Genomic DNA, 23,629 nt, shown 5'->3' on the forward strand with positions numbered 1-23,629 from the left:
GTGCATAGTGGTCACTCCAGTGGACAGCTCTTCTCCAGCTGTTTTCTTGTATATTCATGGGTTTTGTTGTTTTAGTTCCATATCAGCCAACACAGTGGACATTTTTGCATCATCTCAAACACTGACATTCATACAATTATTGTAACTTTGCTGTTCTTGATAAACCTGATCTGCAGTAACATGTTTGAGTGAACATCAATTGCTAATTGTTATTAGACTGTAAGTAACAGTTTTCTGAAACAAAAAGTTTGCTTTGATTTGTTTTGTTGTTGTTGTTGTTTTTTGCATATCCTCCTGAGACCCAGCAATGCATTTTGTCCTCTATAGGGGACAAAAGTTTGACAGTTTAACTTAAATGCTGTCCATTGCAAAGGACATTCCATTAAAAAAATCAATCAATAAATAAAAATGATTTTAAAAATGTGTCTGAAAAAACTGTTGCATTATGCAGTTTCCAATCAAGACAATTTTTTAGTGTAAAAAAGCTAAAATTGTCAATTTCCTGGGTCTCAGGAGGATATTATCTTCATGAAATGAGTATTAACTAGTATTTGAGTAGGATAAAATGTGTCAAAACATGAGATTAGTGGCATTAAAAATGTTTTTGTTTCATGTTTTTCACACAGTTTATCACTTTCTGATGATGAGTTTTAAATACATGTTTCTTTACTTCAAAAATTAAACTAATGGTAACCAGCTGAGTGGACATTTTTGTAACTCCATGAAAAATAGATTCATAAAAAAAACAAAACAAAACATCAATTGCATTGTTTTTTTCATGCCTAAAGAAGAATAAAAACACTCAAAAAAAAAAAAAAATAATATTGACTAAGGTTCTCATAATTCATGCATTGAAGGGTTAAAGAGATATTCTCACCAAGGCAGCTGTGGAGATTTCTGAACATTGGACATAGTAAAACTGTCAAATTATTGTCCTTTTTATTCTGATTATAGCCTTTATTTTGGGTTTATTTCTACTGAACATGTTCTTTTTCAATAATAACACTCGCTTGTTTACAACACATCTGATCTCACATCATTCTTTTGTCTGTCGCCCTTGTTCTGAGTCCTCTCATTATGACTAACAATAATGACCACCAGAGAAACCAGGCGTCCTGCTGTAATGTACAGTATCAGGGGCTCTGGACCCCATGTTGAGCCTCAGCAGCCGGTGGAGAAAGAAAAAGAGAGAGAGAGAGCGATAGTGACAGGAAGTGATGTGACACGCAGTATTTCAACCCTGACATATGAGCGATGTGAGAGATATATAGAGGAAAGGGCAGGGCAAATTAACAAAATGAGACAGCGCTAGAGAAAAGCGCAGCGTCGCAATGGATGCATCACGTCACACTAAGCCCTCAGAGCCAACAAAACACTCAAGTGCTCCGATTCTCCGTCTATTTCTGTTTCTGTGTTATCAAGTCTGTCCCGGACTGAATCACAACTGCAAATAGGCAGATTTGTCTTATATGTGTGTGTGTGTGTTTGGTGTTTCTAAACTGTTCACTGCCTCAGGTCTGCTCTCTGTTGTGTCAGTACATGTGCTGCTAGCCTAATAGCTCAGAGATTTGGTTCATTATTATTGCGGAGGGAAGTTTTGGTGTGTGTATATTTGCAGACAAAGCAGTGATTTATTCCCCAAAGTGCAGCGGGTGTCCCAGATAGAGCGATCAAGCGCCATGATTATAATGTATTACTATAATATTGCCGCCTAGATAAGCTGTTACATGTGTGCGTTTGTGTGTGCCACTACACATGTGATAATTGCACCTCTGTCAGCTTAAGGCACATTACAACCCTCATTTATCATTTTGCCCTTCGCCACAATTTGCGCAGCACTCAGATTTTTTGACTGAATGTTTCTTATCTGTGCACGCTTTCTGTAATATTCATGTCTTATGTAGCTGTGCGAAACGGGATGATGTCAGTGTTTAATTTTAAGAGGTTCTTCTAGTCCAGGGGTGTCAAACATGTGGCCCAGGGGCCAAATCCAGCCCGCCAAAGGGTTCAGTCCGGCCCGTGGGATGAATTTGAGAAATACAAAAATGACACTGAAAATATTAACAATCAAGGATGTTAAAATAATTTTAGGTCAATTAATTCTTTAGTGGATCAGAATAGTAAAATACCATCGTAATAAACTATAAATAATGAAAACTGCAAATTTGTCTTTTTGTTTTAGTGTAAAAAATGTAAAATTACATAAAAATGTTCACATTTATAGACTAGTCTTTTACATAAAAATGTGAATATCTGAAATGTCTTAAGAGAAGTATGTGGAATTTTAATAATATTCTCCCTGTTATTTAATGTTTGGTGCATTTGTAGCTCCACTGTGATCTGTAAGTTGTGATTCACATGTATAAATGATAAACTAAGGTGAAATATTGTTAACATTGCACTTATTTTACTAAAGAATTTCCAGGTCGTTGATGTTTGTTCATGTTATGTTCAAGTACAATTCGTAGATGTAAACATTTTAATTACGGAATTTTAAGTGTATTTTTGCGTGTATTGTAGGATTCTTGAGCATATTTAAGTGTATTTTTGCGTGTATTGTAGGATATTTAAGCATATTTAAGTGTATTTTGCGTGTATTGTAGGATTTTTTAGCATATTTAAGTGTATTTTTGTGTGTATTGTTGGATTTGTGAGTATAATTAAGTGTATTTATTTGTGTATTGTATGATATTTCAGCATATTTAAGCACATTTAAGTGTATTTTTGCGTGTATTGTAGGATTTTTGAGCATATTTAAGTGTATTTTTGCATGTATTGTAGGATTTTTGAGCATAATTAAGTGTATTTTTGCGTGTATTGTAGGATTTTTGAGCATATTTAAGTGTATTTTTGCATGTATTGTAGGATTTTTGAGCATAATTAGGTGTATTTTTGCGTGTATTGTAGGATATTTGAACATATTTAAGTGTATTTTTGCATGTATTGTAGGATTTTTGAGCATATTTAAGTGCATTTTTGTGTGTATTGTAGGATATTTAAGCATATTTAAGTGTATTTTTGCGTGTATTGTAGGATATTTCAGCATATTTAAGTGTATTTTTGCGTGTATTGTAGGATTTTTGAGCATATTTAAGTGTTTTTTTTTGCGTGTATTGTAGGATTTTTGAGCATATTTAAGTGTATTTTTGCATGTATTGTAGGATTTTTGAGCATAATTAAGTGTATTTTTGTGTGTATTGTAGGATTTTTGAGCATATTTAAGTGTATTTTTGCATGTATTGTAGGATTTTTGAGCATAATTAGGTGTATTTTTGCGTGTATTGTAGGATATTTGAACATATTTAAGTGTATTTTTGCATGTATTGTAGGATTTTTGAGCATATTCAAGTGCATTTTTGTGTGTATTGTAGGATATTTAAGCATATTTAAGTGTATTTTTGCGTGTATTGTAGGATATTTCAGCATATTTAAGTGTATTTTTGCGTGTATTGTAGGATTTTTGAGCATATTTAAGTGTTTTTTTTGCGTGTATTGTAGGATTTTTGAGCATATTTAAGTGCATTTTTGTGTGTATTGTAGGATATTTAAGCATATTTAAGTGTATTTTTGCGTGTATTGTAGGATTTTTGAGCATATTTAAGTGTTTTTTTTGCGTGTATTGTAAGATATTTCAGCATATTTAAGTGTATTTTTGCGTGTATTGTAGGATTGTTGAGCATATTTAAGTGTATTTTTGCATGTATTGTAGGATATTTGAGCATATTTAAGTGTATTTTTGCGTGTATTGTAGGATATTTCAGCATATTTAAGTGTATTTTTGCGTGTATTGTAGGATATTTGGACATATTTAAGTGTATTTTTGCGTGTATTATAGGATTTTTGAGCATCTTTACATCTATTTTTGTGTGTATTGTAGGATATTTGAGCATATTTAAGTGGATTTTTGCGTGTATTGTAGGATATTTAAGCATATTTAAGTGTATTTTTTACTGTACGGAATTTACTTTTTTCACTCAAAAGTTCTTATCCTATTGTTTATTTTTATTTTACTGGTCTGGCCCACTTGCACCTTAGATCATATTAGGCTGGAATATTGTTCAAATTTTGGAGTTTGGAACTAAAATTTGAACAATTTCTACAATATTCCATTCTTCTTATTATTATTATTAACACAACTCCAGATCACAGTGGATCCATAAATTCACAAAACATTTAGGAACAGGCAGAATATTTGTTCAAATTGCACATTTCGGGTTGTTCATCTCTGTTTTTATTCATGTATTTATTTACCAAACCTAGTTAGTTTGTACACTGAGACACACTACATTAAAAACACACAGCACTCCCATTGCTTTATACTGAATTAAAAACTTGGACTAAATAAAGCCTAATATAGGACTCAGAAGTGGGTTGTTTGTTTAAATTAAAAGAGGTGGTGGGCAGATACTGTTGCAAATGTATATTTAATATGTGTATGTTTTAACAGAAGTCACTGCTCCATTTATCTGGCAACTTGACACACGGCTGAACTAATTTAAATGTAAAAACAACACCACAATAAAGTCTGACGAGCTAAAAATAGTGTGTTTTATGCCACTAGTATGCGCTTGTATTCTCTGTTATTGTGTCTTACTTTTTGCAGTTTGAGAATTAACACACACAGCACACACAGACACGATGAAAACACCATGTTCTAGTTACTGGCTCATTAGAGCAGGAGAGGAAAAGAGGGGGTGAAAAACAGATAGAGAGGCGTAAGAGCGGGTGAGTGTGGAGAGGATGGGAGGTGACTGGCAGGAGTGGTCAGAGGAGAGTGCTGTTGGGACTATTTGCATTCAGTTCCTGTGGTATGATAAAGAGGTGTGTTATGAACATGTAACCTTGTTGGCATCGATCTTTTCCGTTGCCTGTGCGGCGTTGATTGGAGGAGACCTCTCAACACAATGCTCAGACGTCAATGCTAAGTGGATTATTACCTGCAGGGTCCTCATCGCTGCCGCTGCGTGTCCGTTCACATCATGCAGCGACGGACATGTATTACCTGGAGAGTCTGATCAAATGGAAGGGAATAATAATGGCTGTAATTTCAATCGTACAAGTGTCGTATAAAATAAGGCTGGAAGGTAAAACAGTGTGTGTGGTTCCGGCTGTGCCCACTTAAAAGACCAGTATACGCAACACAAAGCTGGAGCTAAATTAACATTATGCTTCAAATCACTTCAAACTATTTTTTTCCTATCATACACCACAGGTGTTAAACATGCGGCCCGGGGGCCAAATCCGGCCCGCCAAAGGGTCCAGTCCGGCCCCTGGGATGAATTTGTGAAATGCAAAAATTACACTAAAATATGAGCAATCCTTTTAGTTCAGGTTCCACATTCAGACCAATTCAATCTCCAGTGGGTCAAACCACAAAAATACAATCATAATAATCTATAAATACACACAAATCCAAATTTTTCTCTTTGTAAATGTAAATATTTTCATGTATTTACACTAAAACAAAGTATAATTTCACAAAAAAAATGTGAATAATCTGAAATGTTTTAAGAAAAGTAAGTACAATTTTAACAAATATTCTGCCTGATATTAAATGTTTTGTGTATTTGTTATGATCTGTATGTTAAAATGTACATGTGTAAATTATAAACTGAGGCAGAACATTGTTAAAATTACACTTATTTTTTCAGTTTGTTCATGTTATTCACATCTTATGAGAGGATAGTTTGTAGATGTAAACCTTTTCATGATTTAATTTGACTTTTTTCACGCTAAAACATAGAGGAAAGTTTGGAGTTGACATTATTTATATATTATTATGTTACTATTTTACTGGTTCAGCCCACTGCAAGTCAAATTTAGCTGAATATGGCCCCTGAACTAACATGAGTTTGACACCCCTGTCATACACTATAAAATGAATAGAATTTAACCTCACTAATGTGACCAGTTTTGGAACCACAGAAAACAGTTTTCTTTAATAAGGTTGACCTCACTTATGATATTATATTCGACTGCATCCCACATAATTTAAAATTAGAAACCATAGGATACAGGGAGAAAATTTGAATGAGAACTCGGGCGACTGGGTTACCGAAAAGTAGGGTGTGGCATAGAAGCTGGGAGTCGGACAGTCAGAGCATGTTAAGTTTCATTTTCGATTTACGCTAGTTACGGCAGTTATGGAACGCACCCCCATGTATATACCCCCAGTACTGTTTTGTGAAGATGGTCTGTTTTGTTTGTGTTCTCTTTTAAAACTTGAAAGCTTTTACCTGCTGCTCAGACTTTTATTTTAGTTTTAAATATATGTACCTGTTTTATTTATCTGAAACAGTTGTGTAATGTTCTTCAGCACATCTGACATCTTCAACCTCTGACAGAAAATAAATCATATTTAAATCCAAAATAACCTCCTGATGTCTTCACAACTAACTTGTGAGCAACAGAAAATTTAAGCTTGACAAAAATAGTTATTTGATTTATATCGTGATACATATCAGTATTGTCTGATATGAAAAAAATTATCGTGATAGGATTTTTTTCCATATCGCCCAGCTCTAGATACAGTAGAAGTATTGCATCACCATGTATAGTTATTATTACCCCCTGTTTGTTTGTTTGTTTGTTTGTTTGTTTGTTTGTTTGTTAGCAAGATAACTCAAAAAGTTATGGACGGATTTTCATGAAATTTTCAGGAAATGTTGATACTGGCACAAGGAAGAAATGATTAAATTTTGGTGGTGATGGGGGGGTGGGGGTGGACAGATCTGTCTTGGTGGAGGTCTGCGCTCTCCGAGTGCTTTTCTTGTCAATCAAAATATTTTTATTTGCTGCATTAACACACTGAACCTAAAATTACAAAAAAAACATGAAATCTAAGCAGGAAAAAGTTTGATTCTTTACTGTTTTTCACCAAAAACATGTTGAACTAGAAGCACTCGGAGAGCGCAGACCTCCGCCAAGGCTGATCAGTGCCCCCCCCCCCCGATCACCACCAAAATTTAATCATTTCTTCCTCATCCCATTTCCAACAAACCCTGAAAATTTCATCCAAATCTGTCCATAACTTTTTGAGTTATGTTGCACACTAACGGACAGACAAACAAACAAACAGACAGACAGACAGACAGACAAACAAACCCTGGCAAAAACATAACCTCCTTGGCGAAGGTAATAAACTTAGAATGAACATGTAAATTGAAAACTTCAAAAAACATAATTACAAATATAGCAACTGACAAAGTTGTATACAGCTTTTTACAAGAAGATGTAGGAAATTCCTCAGGAAAACTATATACAACTATTTTCAAAATGATCTGGTGCCACAAACATGTTCAGTGAACCATTTTTACAACTGACTAAAGTCAGTATCCAACTATTATAACATCAGGTGTTACAAGATGCCACACATCTGATTGGTTGATGTACTCTTCCATCAAACGCGGTGACATGGTTGTTTTTTAGGTAATCGGATCGAAGTTTGGACATATTTTCAGTACGGACTACAACCGCTGCTGCTAACAAACAATTATGTCAGAGAAATGTTTGTCGGAAGTCTTGACCTTATACGTGCAAATATCGAGACGTAGCTAGTTATAGACGTAACAAATTAAGAAGGAATTAAAACAGGTTGTAGAAATCAACTCAGTTTTTACCAAAATGAATATAAAGATACCTTTGCAGCACCTGGAGGGTTCCAATTCAAACTTTATCAACTATTAGGGTCGAAATACACAAATAAATAAACCAAAGACGAATAAAAGTGGGTTTAGCAAAATATGACCCCTTTAAAATCCACCAACTACACAGTTAGTGTCACAGTCTGGTTCAGTGAAATGTGGTTTAGGTTTACAGAGCTTTGGTCTGAGCTGAACCAGCAGTTCCTTGTGTATTTTAATGATCGTGGCTCCCACAGGCTGAGTTTACAGTCTGGACCAGAGAAGCCTTCTTTCTAATTAGTGCACATCACACATAGAACAGAAGTGGATTTGATCTGTTATTCAGAAGAATGATGGATTGATATCATATAAGGTGTGGCATTGTCACCGAAGGCATAATTACCTTTCATGTTGTGTTTACACTGAAATACTTCAAAGTCTTTATTTTTTTAGGAATATATGTTTTCCAAAGCCTGTGCATCTTATTAAATGCTGCATTATTCAGAGCATGTCCCTTGAAACCTTTATTTTTGCACACATCGCTTTGATACACGTACAGTATTGCTTTGAAGTAAAAGCTCTCCCTCTGTCATTCACTCTCTACATCCCTTATTCCCTCCTTACTCTTTCTTCATTTTTTTTTTTTTGTGTTCAACTTCTCTATTTTCCACTTTATCTCGCTAACTCTTCCCTCTTTTCCTTTCTCTTCTCAGTGGGACGTTTGTTGATTGAGTTCAGTTCCCAGATGACGATGGAGCGAGTGCAGAAGGAAAACCCCAACGTGACAGAGGGAGGTCGCTACACGCCCCCCGACTGTCGGCCAAGATGGAAGGTCTGTTTGTCAATAGTTAGCAGATTTCAATGAAAAATATTTTTCCTCAGCAGGCAAACTAGAATCTGCAAGAAAAAAAAAAAAAAGTGAAAGCGATTGAAAGGAGGCCATTTTCACTCTAAATTGGGTCTTCAAATGCAGTCACTAAAAAGAAGATTAGTCTATTTAAGTGTTTCACCTTCTCCTCTACATGACATTTCAATGAGGTCAGAGTGTTTCATTCAGCAGTGGGGATAACACTGAAGTAGGTGCACCCATTAGAATGATAACTATAAAGCTGCCAAGGTTATTTTCTTGCTAATCTTCATCTGAACACAAAATTACCATGAACCTACGTGCTGAATTACTCTGCAACCTTGTAATGTTTCTGCAGCAGAGGAGAAGGACTTACTTGAAAATGCAAGAATAGAAATCAGGTGCAGATCTGCGATTCAACTGAGGCCCTTCAATTTCAGTTTGATTTATGAATTATGTTTATGATTGTCTTACAGTTTTCTATGAAACCATTGTATAGTGTTATCATTCAGTGTGGTTGAAACAGCCTTAACGCCACGTTAAATCCACCTGTATTCTTTATATCGATGGCCACAATACAAAACCTCCTATCTGAAAAAATCACTTTTTTCAGGAAACAAAAAAAATGTGGATCCTGGAAGATTCGGTTGGGTTTGTGTGAACTGGCTTGGAGTCTGGTTTTGACCAACTCAATATGTTAAGTGTCATGAGATAACTTTTGTTATAATTTGGCGCTATATAATTAAAATTTGATTGATTGATTGGTTGATGGTTTGGTTTTATTATAGTATGGTCTTTGTTGTTGGTGTCAAATGACCATCATGTCATAAGAAAGGGCAGGATTATCTTGCAGATAGACTGAAAATGTGGAGTCATCCTTACTCTCACCATTTAATGTGAAAACTCAAAATCTAAAAATTTGCAGATAGGAGGTTTTGTTTTTTTGGCCATTGATATGTCATGTCTTCAATGAAAATAGAGTGAAAACTGAAACACACAACAGATCCATTTTGTGCCTTTTCCCAACACAATTAGAATAAATGACCTGAAAATAATGTAAGCATCTTAACCTAGAAAACAGTAGCACCCACAAATGTTTATTTAAAAAAATAAAAACAGCACACATTACACTTTACAAGACAAATGTACAGCGTTTGTCCTTGAAAGGTTCATAAGGGGAGTCACAAGTGTGTTCACCTAGTGGCCTGTGGGCCTTCTATGGCCCTTTTGGAGTCTTCTGTGCCCCACAAACACTTGGCTTTAAATCAGGCTGCCGTGTAACGTGATAAATAAAAGTAAGGTATCTCACCTTTGAGCCATTTTTGGACATGGTAGACCCATAGTATGTGCTGTGATTCAGTGCAACAGGATTACACCTGCCCCTCATCACCCGCTGGTCGCATAGTGAAGCCTGTCAGTCGAGAACTTGTGAAATGAGAAACCATGATAGCATCCGAAAAAACACCAGCTATCAACAATTATCAGCAGCGACTTCTGCAGTAAAGTATCCTGCAGGTGTAGATTTATGTGTCAGTCTGTAGTTTAAACGTAGCCGTGTGTGCGTGGAAATGTTGATCGTATAAAATATTAGCCTGATGGCAACTGTTCTACTATATTTATAGATATGAATCTGTCAGAAAAAACACCCCATGCCTGGTAATAATACCCATGATGGCTATACAGGGTGTATAAAAAAAACTATACTATGGTTAGGGTTAGGATGAACCTTAACCCTAACCCTAACTTGGCCTGTCGTCAGTGACATTTTCAGGCCTAAACAAGTTGAATTAAGTTTGAAAGGCAGGAACAGCTGCCATGGGTAAAGAAATGAAATTGACATGGTGGCCATAGTGTTAATGCTGTAACCTGGAAATTTTGTGGAAAACAAGATGGATGCCCATTGTCCCCTCCCATGACCTTTGATTGGATTTAAATCCCACCGCTACTTCGTGCAAACCAGTTTTAACTTGGATTGTGCAGTTTGCCCCTGCTCACTCATGCATGAAAACCTGGGTCTGTAAATTTGGACAAACATCCACTAATCTCCTACCTACCAACGTCCATAAAAGAAAATTCCAAAAAATATCAAATGCGGAACTGGGGGTAATTTTTCAAAATCTTTTTTTTTTTTTTTTTTTTTTTTTTTTTTTTTTTTGATACACCCTGCAGAATAGAATAGAATAAAATAGCCTTTATTGTTATTGTGCTATTCCAGTCAGTGCCACAATATTAACATGACAGTAGTGCTACAGAACTAAGAACAGAGTGAATATAAAATTACAAAAACTAAAAATAAGAAAATAGAAATTTCATAATTTTACAAAGTAACATAAGAATAGAACTAAGTAGAATAAAAAATTTAAATAGACAAAATATAAATAGACGCATATCTACAGTATCAACAGTATGTGGCAGTATGTACAGGGTGGGGAAGCAAAATTTACAATGAACATTTAGTTGTTTTTTCTCAGCAGGCACTATGTCAATTGTTTTGAAACCAAACATATATTGATGTCATAATCATACCTAACACTATTATCCATACCTTTTCAGAAACTTTTGCCCATATGAGTAATCAGGAAAGCAAACGTCAAAGAGTGTGTGATCTGCTGAATGCACTCGTCACACCAAAGGAGATTTCAAAAATAGTTGGAGTGTCCATAAAGACTGTTTATAATGGAAAGAAGAGAATGACTATGAGCAAAACTATTACGAGAAAGTCTGGAAGATACTATTAAAGAAGAATGGGAGAAGTTGTCATCTGAATATTTGAGGAACACTTGCGCAAGTTTCAGGAAGCGTGTGAAGGCAGTTATTGAGAAAGAAGGAGGACACATAGAATAAAAACATTTTCTATTATGTCAATTTTCTTGTGGCAAATAAATTCTCATGACTTTCAATAAACTAATTGGTCATACACTGTCTTTCAATCCCTGCCTCAAAATATTGTAAATTTTGCTTCCCCACCCTGTATATCTATGAACAGTATTAACAGTATGTATACCTATGAAAACAGTATATATACCTATGAACCAAGTCTATATAAAAGTAGTGAATTTATATTTTGAAATATATTGCATATATTAAGATTCCAGATTCAGTGTTTTATTGTCATGTGTACAGTAAATAAACAAGTTTCTCCATACAATGAAAACCTAAGATGTATAAAAATTGAAATAGAATAATTTAACTAGGAAATTAAAGCAAACACAACAAAGTGACATTTAAGAGGGGCATGCAGAAGAAAATGAGCATAAAAATATAAACTACTATTACTAAGAGAAAAATATATATTTACATCATGTGCATTATCTGGGTAATTGTGCAGACTGCCAGCAGTAAATGGTGTATATTATATGATTTTGCAGCTCCGTATCAAGGCTGATGTCTGGCATTGGTTTTAATACAATTAACATGCAAAACAAAGAGAAGTGCATGACTAGTCTATCCCATGTAGTAATTTATGTGTTACATTATTCTTTTCATTTGAGTTACTTTTATTCTGAGGCCCTCAAAACTCTTCATAACCTTCACATTTGGCTCATTTGAGGTTGAGGTGAAATGCTCTGCTGGAAGACTTCCCATCGCTCAGACAAAGGAGAAAAAGGTTGAACAGGAAGTAGGAAGTAGCACCGCAAGAACAAGCTAAAAATGTTAATTCAACAAGTATATAATCCAAATAATAATAGAAAAAATAAACCAAACACATTTAATGGATGAATTAAATGAACTAAATACAATTAAATCATCAATGTATATTTTGTTTGTTTGGTTTTTTTTAGGTGGCCATTATCATCCCTTTCCGTCACAGAGAAAACCACCTAAAGTACTGGCTCCATTACCTCCACCCTATCCTCAGACGGCAGAGGATTGACTACGGCATCTACATCATCAATCAGGTACGAAACCCCACAGCATCAGGACAGAAACACAGGATTCACAGCCGCATTTACATTATCGACTGAGGATGTGCACAAATAATCAACTAGTCAAAACACTAAGCATCTTGGGGGTCTTTTATCAAGAGTAGACTCATCTTTATTTGGGGTGGGGATGAGAGGAGATGTAGGTTATACTTCATAAAGACACAGAATGTTGTTTATGACACCGTTTCTGTCAGAAAAACTGTTAAAAGTGTTCAAACCTTAAACGGTATACTTGTGGTTCATCCACTCCTCAGCTCAGGTTTATGTTCTTATTTTTGTTTGGTTGGAGAGCACAGGTTAATTAACTATTCATCTTAAATGAGCCTGATTATTCAACTTCAGAAAGTAATTAGAATCTCCATCCCTGTTATTGACTAAGGCCGCACAATTAATGGAATGGCAACCGTAATCGCAATATCAGTATGTGCAAATATGTAATCACAGATGACTGCGAGGTAAAGGTCGGGTTTAGATTTAGGAGGATTTCAGGCGAGCTAGAAGCAGAAATGAAAAAAAAAACAAGGATTTAGTGAAACTGGCAGAGACACGTACTTTGAAAACTTTCAAAATGATTATTTCATATGTAACAGAGTTTTAATAATTTTACACCAGTTTAACCCATAAAGACCCAAACATCCACCGGCAACCAAAAGTATCTACTGATCTAATATATTTAATACCTGTTGATATACTAATCCTATCAATACATGTAAATAATTGGTGTAAAATACAGTTTGTCATCTTTTCATGGTCATCAGATATGACCTATTTGGACGTTTGGAGGCTCCGTAGTTACCGTGGAAACACCGTCATCTTCCACAACACAGATTCACCACTAAAACCCGTGGAGTTTGACAAGTAACAGTGGTTATAGATGCTTGTTTTTACATTCAGTTATTGAAATCTTTGCAGGAAAAGTAACTTTTTCTTCAGTTTTCTCTATTTCAATATAATAAACTTTGAATTTGTTGAGTTTTCTTGAACATCTATATTAAGAATAGGAAAATAAATATAGGAAAATACATAATTTTCAGTGAAAAAAGTAAAATACAGAGGATAATACTATAATAAATTATGATAAATTACTTAAGAAAGATTAAATATAGAGAAAAATGCTTTTGGAAACTGCCACAAAATTAGCACTGGGTCTTTACGGGTTAAGTATTTTAACAATCTGTGTATTTTTCTTGATAACAAAGCAATAGACAAAAAGCCCAGCAAGACCTTGAGGAGATAAGTGTCATTCCTACTAAGACCATCAGGTTCATGACTAAGAAAGGCCAGAGGGAAGGGGATGATGTGCTGATTTTAAAACCCCAAACTTTACAGATGATTTTAGATAGAAGTAAGTCTGGATAGAGGGGCAGGACCAGAAACATGGGTGTGATCCACCACATTCTCTCCAGCAGCACTTTTGAGTACCAGATTGTTTGGCTTTCTGTTTCGGAGTAATAAAAAAGTCCCTCCATGTCCAAGAATTAGTGGAGGATAACTGAGTTTTCCAGGCCCTTAGCCATACACTGTCAGTTATTTTAATGTCCAGTTCTTTTTCCCAGTGTTCTCCTTATATAGTCATATGAAACCACGATACAACTTAGTTATAACACCTTTGTTGCTTCCTGCCTTATATGCATCAGTGAATATATGAACATTGTTGGGAGTTCTCTTGGATTAGTGTTTCTTATCTCTTTACAGAAATAATTGCATAACTGTACAGGGCGGGGAAGCAAAATTTACAATGAACATTTAGTTGTTTTTTCTCAGCAGGCACTACGTCAGTTGTTTTGAAACCAAACATATATTGATGTCATAATCATACCTAACACTATTATCCATACCTTTTCAGAAACTTTTGCCCATATGAGTAATCAGGAAAGCAAACGTCAAAGAGTGTGTGATTTGCTGAATGCACTCGTCACACCAATGGAGATTTCAAAAATAGTTGGAGTGTCCATAAAGACTGTTTATAATGGAAAGAAGAGAATGACTATGAGCAAAACTATTACGAGAAAGTCTGGAAGATACTATTAAAGAAGAATGGGAGAAGTTGTCACCCGAATATTTGAGGAACACTTGCGCAAGTTTCAGGAAGCGTGTGAAGGCAGTTATTGAGAAAGAAGGAGGACACATAGAATAAAAACATTTTCTATTATGTCAGTTTTCTTGTGGCAAATAAATTCTCATGACTTTCAATAAACTAATTGGTCATATGCTGTCTTTCAATCCCTGTCTCAAAATATTGTAAATTTTGCTTCCCCACCCGTAAGTACCTGTAAAAATCCCTTTCACTCAACTCTTATGTCTGACATAGGTTATAAAAACTATTAAGCTCCCCTTCTATGACGATCTTACAGAAGGAGGTGATCCCAGAGTACACCCACTGTCTGCTTCTATGATCTAGGGGTAAAGTCTGGGTCATATGTTGGCCGTCTCAATATTTTGACCTCCCTCTGTAGCAATTCATTGTCTTTTGATTCTGTAATGGATGATTTATGAAATCATCCTACTTGCTCCTAACCTTAATTTATGTATTTGGAAAAGTAGGTCAGGAGGAAAACTAGTAAGTGTCACTTGCAAAGGCGACTGTCTATTAGTTCAAGCTAAAACAAGTGGTGCCAGGCACAACAAACCCCGCCTCTCGCACGTATTGTACCTTATTTTGGCATCAATCCAGCTGATGTCAGCATATCAATTGCCTCTATATATGTGTCAGGTTTGAAGTAGATTGAAACAAAATGGATGTTTTTATAGATATTTGAAATGTTGCCCATTATAAGTAAATGGGAGAAAAAATATTTTAAAAATTCATTAAAAAAATTGAACTTCGACCTACTTTTCCCAAAATGTAACCACATCTATTCTGGGTTACTGGCAATTTATAAACTCAATTTGGTATGAATTCAACCAATAGTTTTGATACTACAGGCATTGAAAATTTCACCCATTATAAGAAAATCGAGGGGAAAAAAAGCTTATAAAAATTCATAAAAAATTTAACTTTGACCTGCTTTTCCCAAAATGTAATGACATCTATTCTTGACCAGTGGCAATCCACAAACCCTATTTGGTATGAATTCAACCAATAGTTTTGCTGCCAGAGTGTTAACAAACAAACAAACGAAGTTACAAGTGGTTCCAGTCACAACAAACCCCGCCCCTCACACATTTTGTAGCTTATTTTGGCATTGATCCAGCTGATGTCATCATGTCTATGCACGTGTTGATGTCAGCATATCACTTCCCTCTACATACGTATGTGCCAAGCTTGAAGTAAATTGAAACTAAACTGATGTTTTTATACACAGTTGAAATTTCGCCCATTGTAAGTGAATGGGAAAAAAAAAATTAAACTTTAACCTACTTTTCCCAAAATGTAACCACATCTATTCTAGTCACTGGCAATCTATAAACTCAGTTTGGTATGAATTCAACCAATAGTTTTGCTGCTAAAGTGTTAAACAAACAAACAAACAAACAAACAAACAAATCGAACCAAAACAATACCCTTGCCTCCCTTTCGGGGGGGCGGGGTAATTATGACAAGAGCCAGACATGAACTAGATTTGTGGACGTACGCTAAGTTCGTAGCAATGTGACAAAATAATTCCATCACTTTCAGCATCATCTGGTCTTTCCTTTCATCAGTACTGAGTTAAAAGTTCGAACTCTACCAGTGTAACCCGTGCCGGTTCACCTCTTCACTGACTGGGTGACTCTTCGTTCAAAGAAGGACGTCAACCACAATAGAAGTCAACACTATATTTACTTTCAGTTGGAAAACCGCAACAAAAGTTGATTTTCTTGGCAATAAAGTGAGCCTGTGTGTGAGTGTTCCTCACCTCCTTGGGTGAAGCTTCTTCTTCTGCATTATGGGTAATGAGCTCTCCTTGCTGCCCTTTCTCTCCCCTGTGGACCCGGTGCATTGCCTTAATCACTCCCCCCGTGGAACAGACCTTTGGTTCCGCCTGCCCTGCTGCGCTCTGCTCTTGATTTGGCTACGTTCCAGTGTCTTAGTCTTCTGCTCGCATATCCCCACATTCACACGCACATAACCACAGAACACACATTTTCCCTCTGAGCAGCAGTTAGTAAAAGTGTGGAACCTAAACTCCCCTTTCCTTTAAAGAAAGCGCCTGGCTCGTGTCTCATTCAAATTGCTAAGACCGTAAACACTCTGTCTTCAGTTTAATCTTGGCGGCATACAGTAGATCAATCTGCTGTTTTGACGCGAGCCATTTGTTTTAATTTGACATGCGTCTCGTTTATTCTTCGTCTTCCATCAAACCTAACGGCGTTGTTTCTTCAAAAGCAGAAAAGTGGCGAAGACAGAAACTGTTCTGCCTCTTGAATTCCATGATTGTCTGAAAGAATTGTTTCAAACCTGGTGGTGTGGAACCACTCTGTATCTGGACGCAAGGTTTAGCTTCAAAGCTTCAGTCCACAGCATAAAGGGAGTCAGGGCCCTATGCTGCCTTCATGTGCTATGAGAATTATGGTAAATACAACTTCTGAACTTGAAAATTGCACATGAATGCTCCTTTGTGTTGTATTTTCTGCTGTTGAACTGGGAAAAATTTTGATACACGAGTTGCCCAAGATGAAAATAACCTTTTCAACCTCACTTTTCAACATGGTGGAGAGCAACAAAGGCATAATCGCTAATGATGAATACTGCCTTTATTAACATTCCACTGCTGTTAGCTAATGATTTTGCCCTTTTATAGTATACACAATTTGCAAAAAAAAAAAAAAAAAAGAAAAAAGAAAATCAAATTACAAAAAAACTGGAGTTTGCATGTACTCCCTGTGTGTGACATGCATTAATAGGTTCAGGTAAATTGCCCATAGGTCTGAATGTTAGTATGACTGGTTATTCGTCTCTATATATGTCAGTGTATATATGTTCCTGCGACCTACTCGAGGATAAAGTTCAGAAGAATGAATGAAATGAATGAATCAAAAAAAGCTGTAGCAGATGAATTAACACGTCCAAACTGTCTTACCTAAGTACCAGGTCACGATAACTTGTGTGTCTGCCATTTTTCATTTCAATACAACCAATAAAGCACTTGAACACAACGCACTGGTAATTTAAATTCACAAGTTCAAAGGCTTATCTTCCCAACAGCACATGAAGGCAGCATTAAACCAGAAGCTGTTGAACTGAAGGACAGTCGACTATTTGCCTTACACTTGTTTTTCCATTTACTTCCTACACCTCCTAACCGTATTTAATGTCACACCAGTAGACAAAATAACTTAACAGGTGTCAGTTGCATCTTTAAACCAGTCACCTCCTCTTCAAAGAGAATCACATCCACTGCCTGGCTGTAATTACCTCTAAACAAAACTTATTTCTATAAAGATCAGAGACGACTTTGTTTGAAGTGTAAATTAGTATCATGTTTTTTTATTTTATTTTTTTTAATAATAAATCTGAGCTTCCTCTTACAACCGCAAATACACTCTCACCCAAACAGATATTATGCAGATGCATTTAATGGTGAGGTTAATTCATGCGTGATCATGAAATACCTCCAGAATTTGGGGATTTGAGCTCAAGACTGCTGGTATTTTACATAACACGACTGGGAACTGTTTATACCTGCACCATATGTGGTACTGACCGCTGTGGGAGTCCTTAGACTTATCAGCAACTGCTCAACACAAAACTTTTTTGCTTCGTATATTAATTATATTTTATTCAATTTATAGCAATATTTGAAGAAGGACATCTGGAGTTTATTTATCTTTGTTTATGCTAATTCTATTTAGCAGATGCTCAACAAATGCTACCACTGTTACATACTGTCACTATTACTTCCAAATGAAGTACTGTTGCTGCTTTAAATACACAAAATAAAACTCATGTTAGAAATAGGTTTTGTTTGTCTAAATACTTGTTTTCTTAAATTTCTTTACATATGTTTGCAGTAGATGAAGCCCTGAATGTTTAAAACCTGATCTTTTTGTATGTGGATGCTTCTATGAAACTGGGTTCTTTTTGGTATCTGGCACTTTGCCAGCTTTTTTAGACCTAATAATAAAAGAAAAAATTAGACATACTTTCCCCAGGATGTACATAATGATGACCTCAGATAAATGCAAGGGAAAAAAAAAAATTATACTCTTGCTCTGAGCCATCCCAACATTAATGATTTTTTAATAAAATATTGGGGCTGAAAATATGAAAAAAAATTAGGACATGAAAAGCTACCTAGGTGTCAGTGCATTTGATCTGGAAAATATAGCTTGAAATTGTCTTACATACTACTATAAATACAGACACTGTGTTAAATGTGATGATCCTAGTGGTTTTTCTAATCCAGACATGCAGGTTTTTAATGAATTGGCAGTCTCATTCCAGGTTTTGTGTGTAACCCATCGTGTCCACTGGTGTTACATACAGAACCTGCCCAGTTACACACAAATAAATCGTGAGTGATTTTGCAACAGAGGTAATTTTTGTGAAACACTCTGCATTGCAATATTAGTTTAAGTTACAAAATGTACCTGCGAGAGAAAAAAACAATATTAAAAAAAATAAAATAGTGTGTAATTTTCAAGCCCTTTTTACAGTGTTACATGTGGATTTTTGTATAAAAAATAATATAAAAAAAATATATAAAAAATTTGGTTTAACTGAAAAACAGTTTCTGTTTTAACTCAGTAAATACTTTTTTTAAAAATAGACCCAAAATGCTTCAAACTTGCTTCGTAACATTACATCTGGTTGGAATTTTTAGCCCATCTGTCCTGCTTTTAGGGACCAGTTTCATCAAAACACCCATGTATGCATCAATATACCATACATATATGCATTTTATGAACCATAGCAGATACTTTATAACAGTATTCTTGATAGCTAATCTAACTTTAAATTAGTTTTGAGAAGTTTGATGGCTCTAGAAGCTAGTTTTCCTGATTTTCTCTGATGCTCTGATCTCCCTCACTCCCCTTTAAAGATGTTAGACACGACACTCGGATACTAAGACGGCCAGACAGGCTGCAGGCGAACGGGCAGATTTAGAGCAACCAAAACGAAGCATCAGAAGTGGGATTTTGACAACAAGGAGGTCTGATCTATCTGACATGATAGGCGATTAAACCTTTACACCCGGCGCCACTTTCCCGAGAGGACAGTGAAGAGTGCTTTTCTATCGTGTTTGCTCAACTGTTAAATGAGTGGAAGTCTGCAGCGTTTTAACATAGAATGACTGGAGGGGGGGGTGATTATTTTACCCATCTAGTTTCATCCTCGCTAGCAGATAATGGCTGTCATGTCCTTGGAGTCAAGACACTCATTTTGTGGCAAGGATGAGATAAAAACATGCCCGAGGTACACCTGCACTACGGACACGTGTGTGTAAGGATACAAATTAACCGACAAAAATTGTTGTAATCAGAATCACACACTGTATTCTACATACTGCTTATATATAGCATCTATATTAACCCTGTAAAGCCTGAACCATTCAATAATTTGCAGAAAATTACAGTTCTTTGAAACGAGAGCCTTCAGTGGTCCTTCCGAACATCTAAAAAAAAAGTTTTCAAATATCAGTTTCCTTGTATGAGTTTCAATTTTCTGTCATATTTGATACATCAGGTCTCAATGCTCAATATTATTATTTTTGAACAAACAAAAACATAATATAACACAAACATGTCTAACAAAGTGGTAATTCCAAACTTCTGCCTCCTTCCTCATTAATGACAATCTTGTGGTGTCACTGGAAAGGCCTCTGGTGAACAAATTCCTCCCCCCAGTATATTATCAGTGTATTGCATGTATCTAATTGTATACGTTAGGTTTTTTTAATGGCTAAATTTTACGTAGGGGGTCAAATGAGTGGCCATTTTTGTCAAAAAAAAAAAAAAAGTTGTCATAAATGCATAGAACTGTGTTGAAATAATGCTAATCCATTTGTGCACAGACTAATGATATTATTCGACAGTGGAAGCTCTATTTTCAGAAATATTGGATTTTGAATAGCACGTGTATGTGAAAACTTTTGCTGGTGGACGGACATGACATTACCCATGATGCTCTGGTCAGTACCAGTACTTTATTAGGAATAAACTTATATACTTACTATTGCAAATTCTTCTCTTATTCATAAATGTTAGTATTGTGGATCTAAAACAATAACAGCTGACACAAAAACACTAAATGTGGCAGTGGACGGATGTGACATGGTTGTTGTGGATCCCATCATACTGATGCTCTGCAGCCATGTCACCGTTTACACTAATGATCCCTGTGCAAAAACTAGGATCACAATTGTTTATTGTGTAGTTTATCATCAGACTAAAGAGTAAATAACAATATAGAATTGTTATTTCTTTATAAAAATGCTTATTATTAGAAAACTGTTGATTTAAAAAGTGATGTGTGACATTCTTAATATATGTATTGGTGTAACATAAGCAGGATGGATCAGCACCACACTCCAGATTGAACCTGTACAAATAAAACATGTGATATGTAGGAGAGAATCTGGTAAGATAAATTGGGGAATCTAAAAGAATAGAATATTTGTTTTTCAGGTACATTCAGTTCAAATATAACTTGGCCATTTGTGACATGAAAATACTGTATAGCATTAATTGTGATGAAATTGGACATTTTTGAGCTGAAAACTTAGTTCTTATGAGCATCAACATGTTGAACAGAACTGAAATCCTGTACATTTGCAGAACTTGCATTTACCAACACAAAGTTCCTTTAAGACCTCTGAGCAAATTTTAGCCGTTAAGAAAAAAATATATATCACACTGATCATGTAGAAGGCTTCAAAACTCATGTATCTAATATGACTTGTTCAGCGTTATAAGGTTAAATACTACATGCTATATTCTGGTGCCACATATGATACATACTGTATGACCTCTGGGTTTATCACAGATGGATGCAATTACCTGACAAGTGTATATTGTCAACAAGAAAATCTCCCTGAAATTGTTTGATGCACATCAGATTGTTCATAATAGTTTCTGGTGCAGTTGTGCACTCATGTTTTAAACTACAAGCGCAATTTTTGCTGGAAAAAATCATTTGAGAAGTACTGATCATCCATATTAACACTGCAAGGATCAGTGTCAGTGTCGGTGTCAGCCTGGAATTTTGCCCTTCAAAACTTCCCCAGACTTTATCTCCAGTATGTTAAACAGATAATGCACCGTCAGTACAGCCTTAATTACTGAGTAGTACCACATACTGTTTGTCACATACTGGCTGCAGTCGTATGAACATTGCTTCAGGGTGAAGGCAGCTCCCCATGGCCCTTGTTTTGTCACATTTGGACATTTTTAAGCTGCTATCATCTCAGTCTGAGTGGTGGTGTTTCTGGTGCGGTACGGTGAGTGGGCGTTGCAGAGGGATCGTGCAGAAAGGGATATAGCAACCTTGCTGTTCTGCCCTGCTGCTCTGTGTCCTCTCCTCCTGTCCAGGACCGGAGCCAGTGTTTGCTTGTTGGCCATCAGCTCATCATGTAAACTGGACAAAAGCCCAGAGAGATGCACAAGAGAGACAGAGGGGCAGAAGAAAAAAAATAAAAGCAGATGAGAAAGATGGAGTATGAAAGGGAGACAGGTGAGTGAAGTGGTGAAAAAGAAGAGCCATCTGCTGTTAGGGCTTTTATCGAAGCTTTAGCTCAATCCAGGCTGAATATCAAAATGGATTTATACAATTTAATACTCCACAGCTATAGGCAAAGTCGATGAGGGAAAAGTCACATGAAATCCTCGTACAAACTGGTATGTTTCGTCCTTTCTCTTAGGATTTACTACTGTTTTGTTTTAGGGTTCATGTCATTTCTGGAGAAAAATACGCTGATTGGTGCATAACCACCTCTGACACTCCAAAGTGCATTTGGAAAACAAGTTAAAATAATCTACACTACAAACAAAAAGTTAAGGATATTTTTAATTTTTGGGCTATTCTTTTTTTTTTAATTTTTTAAATTTTTTTTTCTTCATTTGGGATTCTTGCACAGCGGTTTTTACTTTTTTGTGTGTGAATTGAATTGAAACACATTTTTTTAATGACTAGACAGATTGATTTACAAATGGCAAAAATGACACAAAAAAACTCAAATATCCTTAACTTTTTGTTTGTAGTCTATGCTCGGGATCACTGAAATCAGTGGTGGCACCAAGGGGGAGCATGGGGGGGCAAATGCCCCCCCAGTCACAACCTTTGCCCCCCCCCCACCCAGATTTGGGCAAATCTTTGGGAAAATTCAGGCAACGAAGAAATATGAAAATCCATCAATGAAAGTGTACATAACACATTTTGATACACTTATAATACAACCAGGCAGACAGCCCCCCCCCCCCCAATGCACGCATCTATAGAGGGTTCTCTCAAAGGCCACCTGGCTGTTTGTTTGCTGCATGTTTTTCAGATGTGTTCAGAGAAATATGTGAAAGTAGATTGTACCTATTAAATAATCATAACAGAAAGTCTGAGTTGTTCATGCTGTAGTTTTTAACCAATACCTTGAATACATTAAGTATTAACTGATTTTACCTAAAATTGCCCTCTATATAAAGTGTAACGGACAGGCTATACATTGTGTGTGTGTCTCTCTCGCTCTCTCTCTCTCTCACTCTCTCTCTCTCTCTCTCTCTCTCTCTCTCTCTCTCTCTCTCTCTCTCTCTCTCTCTATATATATATATATATATATATATATATATATATATATATATATATATATATATATATACATATATATATATATATATAGATAGATATAGATATAGATATAGATATAGATAGATATAGATATAGATAGATATAATAGCAGCCGCTAAAGCGAAAAGTGTTAATTTTGGGCTATGCGTGAAATTTTTTTGTCCGCCCCCCCAAAATTTTCTTTGCCCTCCAGTTGCCCCCCACTTTTAAAATCCTGGTGCCGCCACTGACTGAAATGTTTTGTTGGTTTTACAAATACTTATTTGAGCAATGATTTCTGGCTGAGTTCATTGTAACAGCTTAAGGCATGTTGATGACCACTGAATTGTGACCATTTTTGACTTCCTCATTATGCTGCGATGTGATTGGTTGAAAAATTGTTAAGATGATTTTCCTCAGTGGTCAGTGCCCATACTGTTCTTATAATCCTGGGACTGATATTGTCTATGAAATGCCCCCAAAAGTGAAGAATAACCAGTCCTCACGAACAACAGTATGCCAAGATTATTGAGAATGAACATCACCGTGCTTTGGG

At 35.9% G+C, this 23,629-nt stretch overlaps 1 protein-coding gene across 1 annotated transcript in view; it reads left to right on the forward strand.

Moving 5' to 3' along the window:
- The window catches only part of b4galt2 (UDP-Gal:betaGlcNAc beta 1,4- galactosyltransferase, polypeptide 2), a 356,229-nt gene that overhangs the window by 172,032 nt on the left and 160,568 nt on the right, over positions 1-23,629 (forward strand). The window contains exons 3-4 of the mRNA XM_030161145.1: positions 8,336-8,454; positions 12,252-12,368. Coding sequence (XP_030017005.1) covers positions 8,336-8,454; positions 12,252-12,368 — 236 coding nt within the window. The remainder of the gene's footprint in view (positions 1-8,335; positions 8,455-12,251; positions 12,369-23,629) is intronic.

The sequence above is a fragment of the Sphaeramia orbicularis genome, chromosome 17, assembly GCF_902148855.1.
Source record: "Sphaeramia orbicularis chromosome 17, fSphaOr1.1, whole genome shotgun sequence".
Classification (NCBI taxonomy): Eukaryota; Metazoa; Chordata; class Actinopteri; order Kurtiformes; family Apogonidae; genus Sphaeramia; species Sphaeramia orbicularis.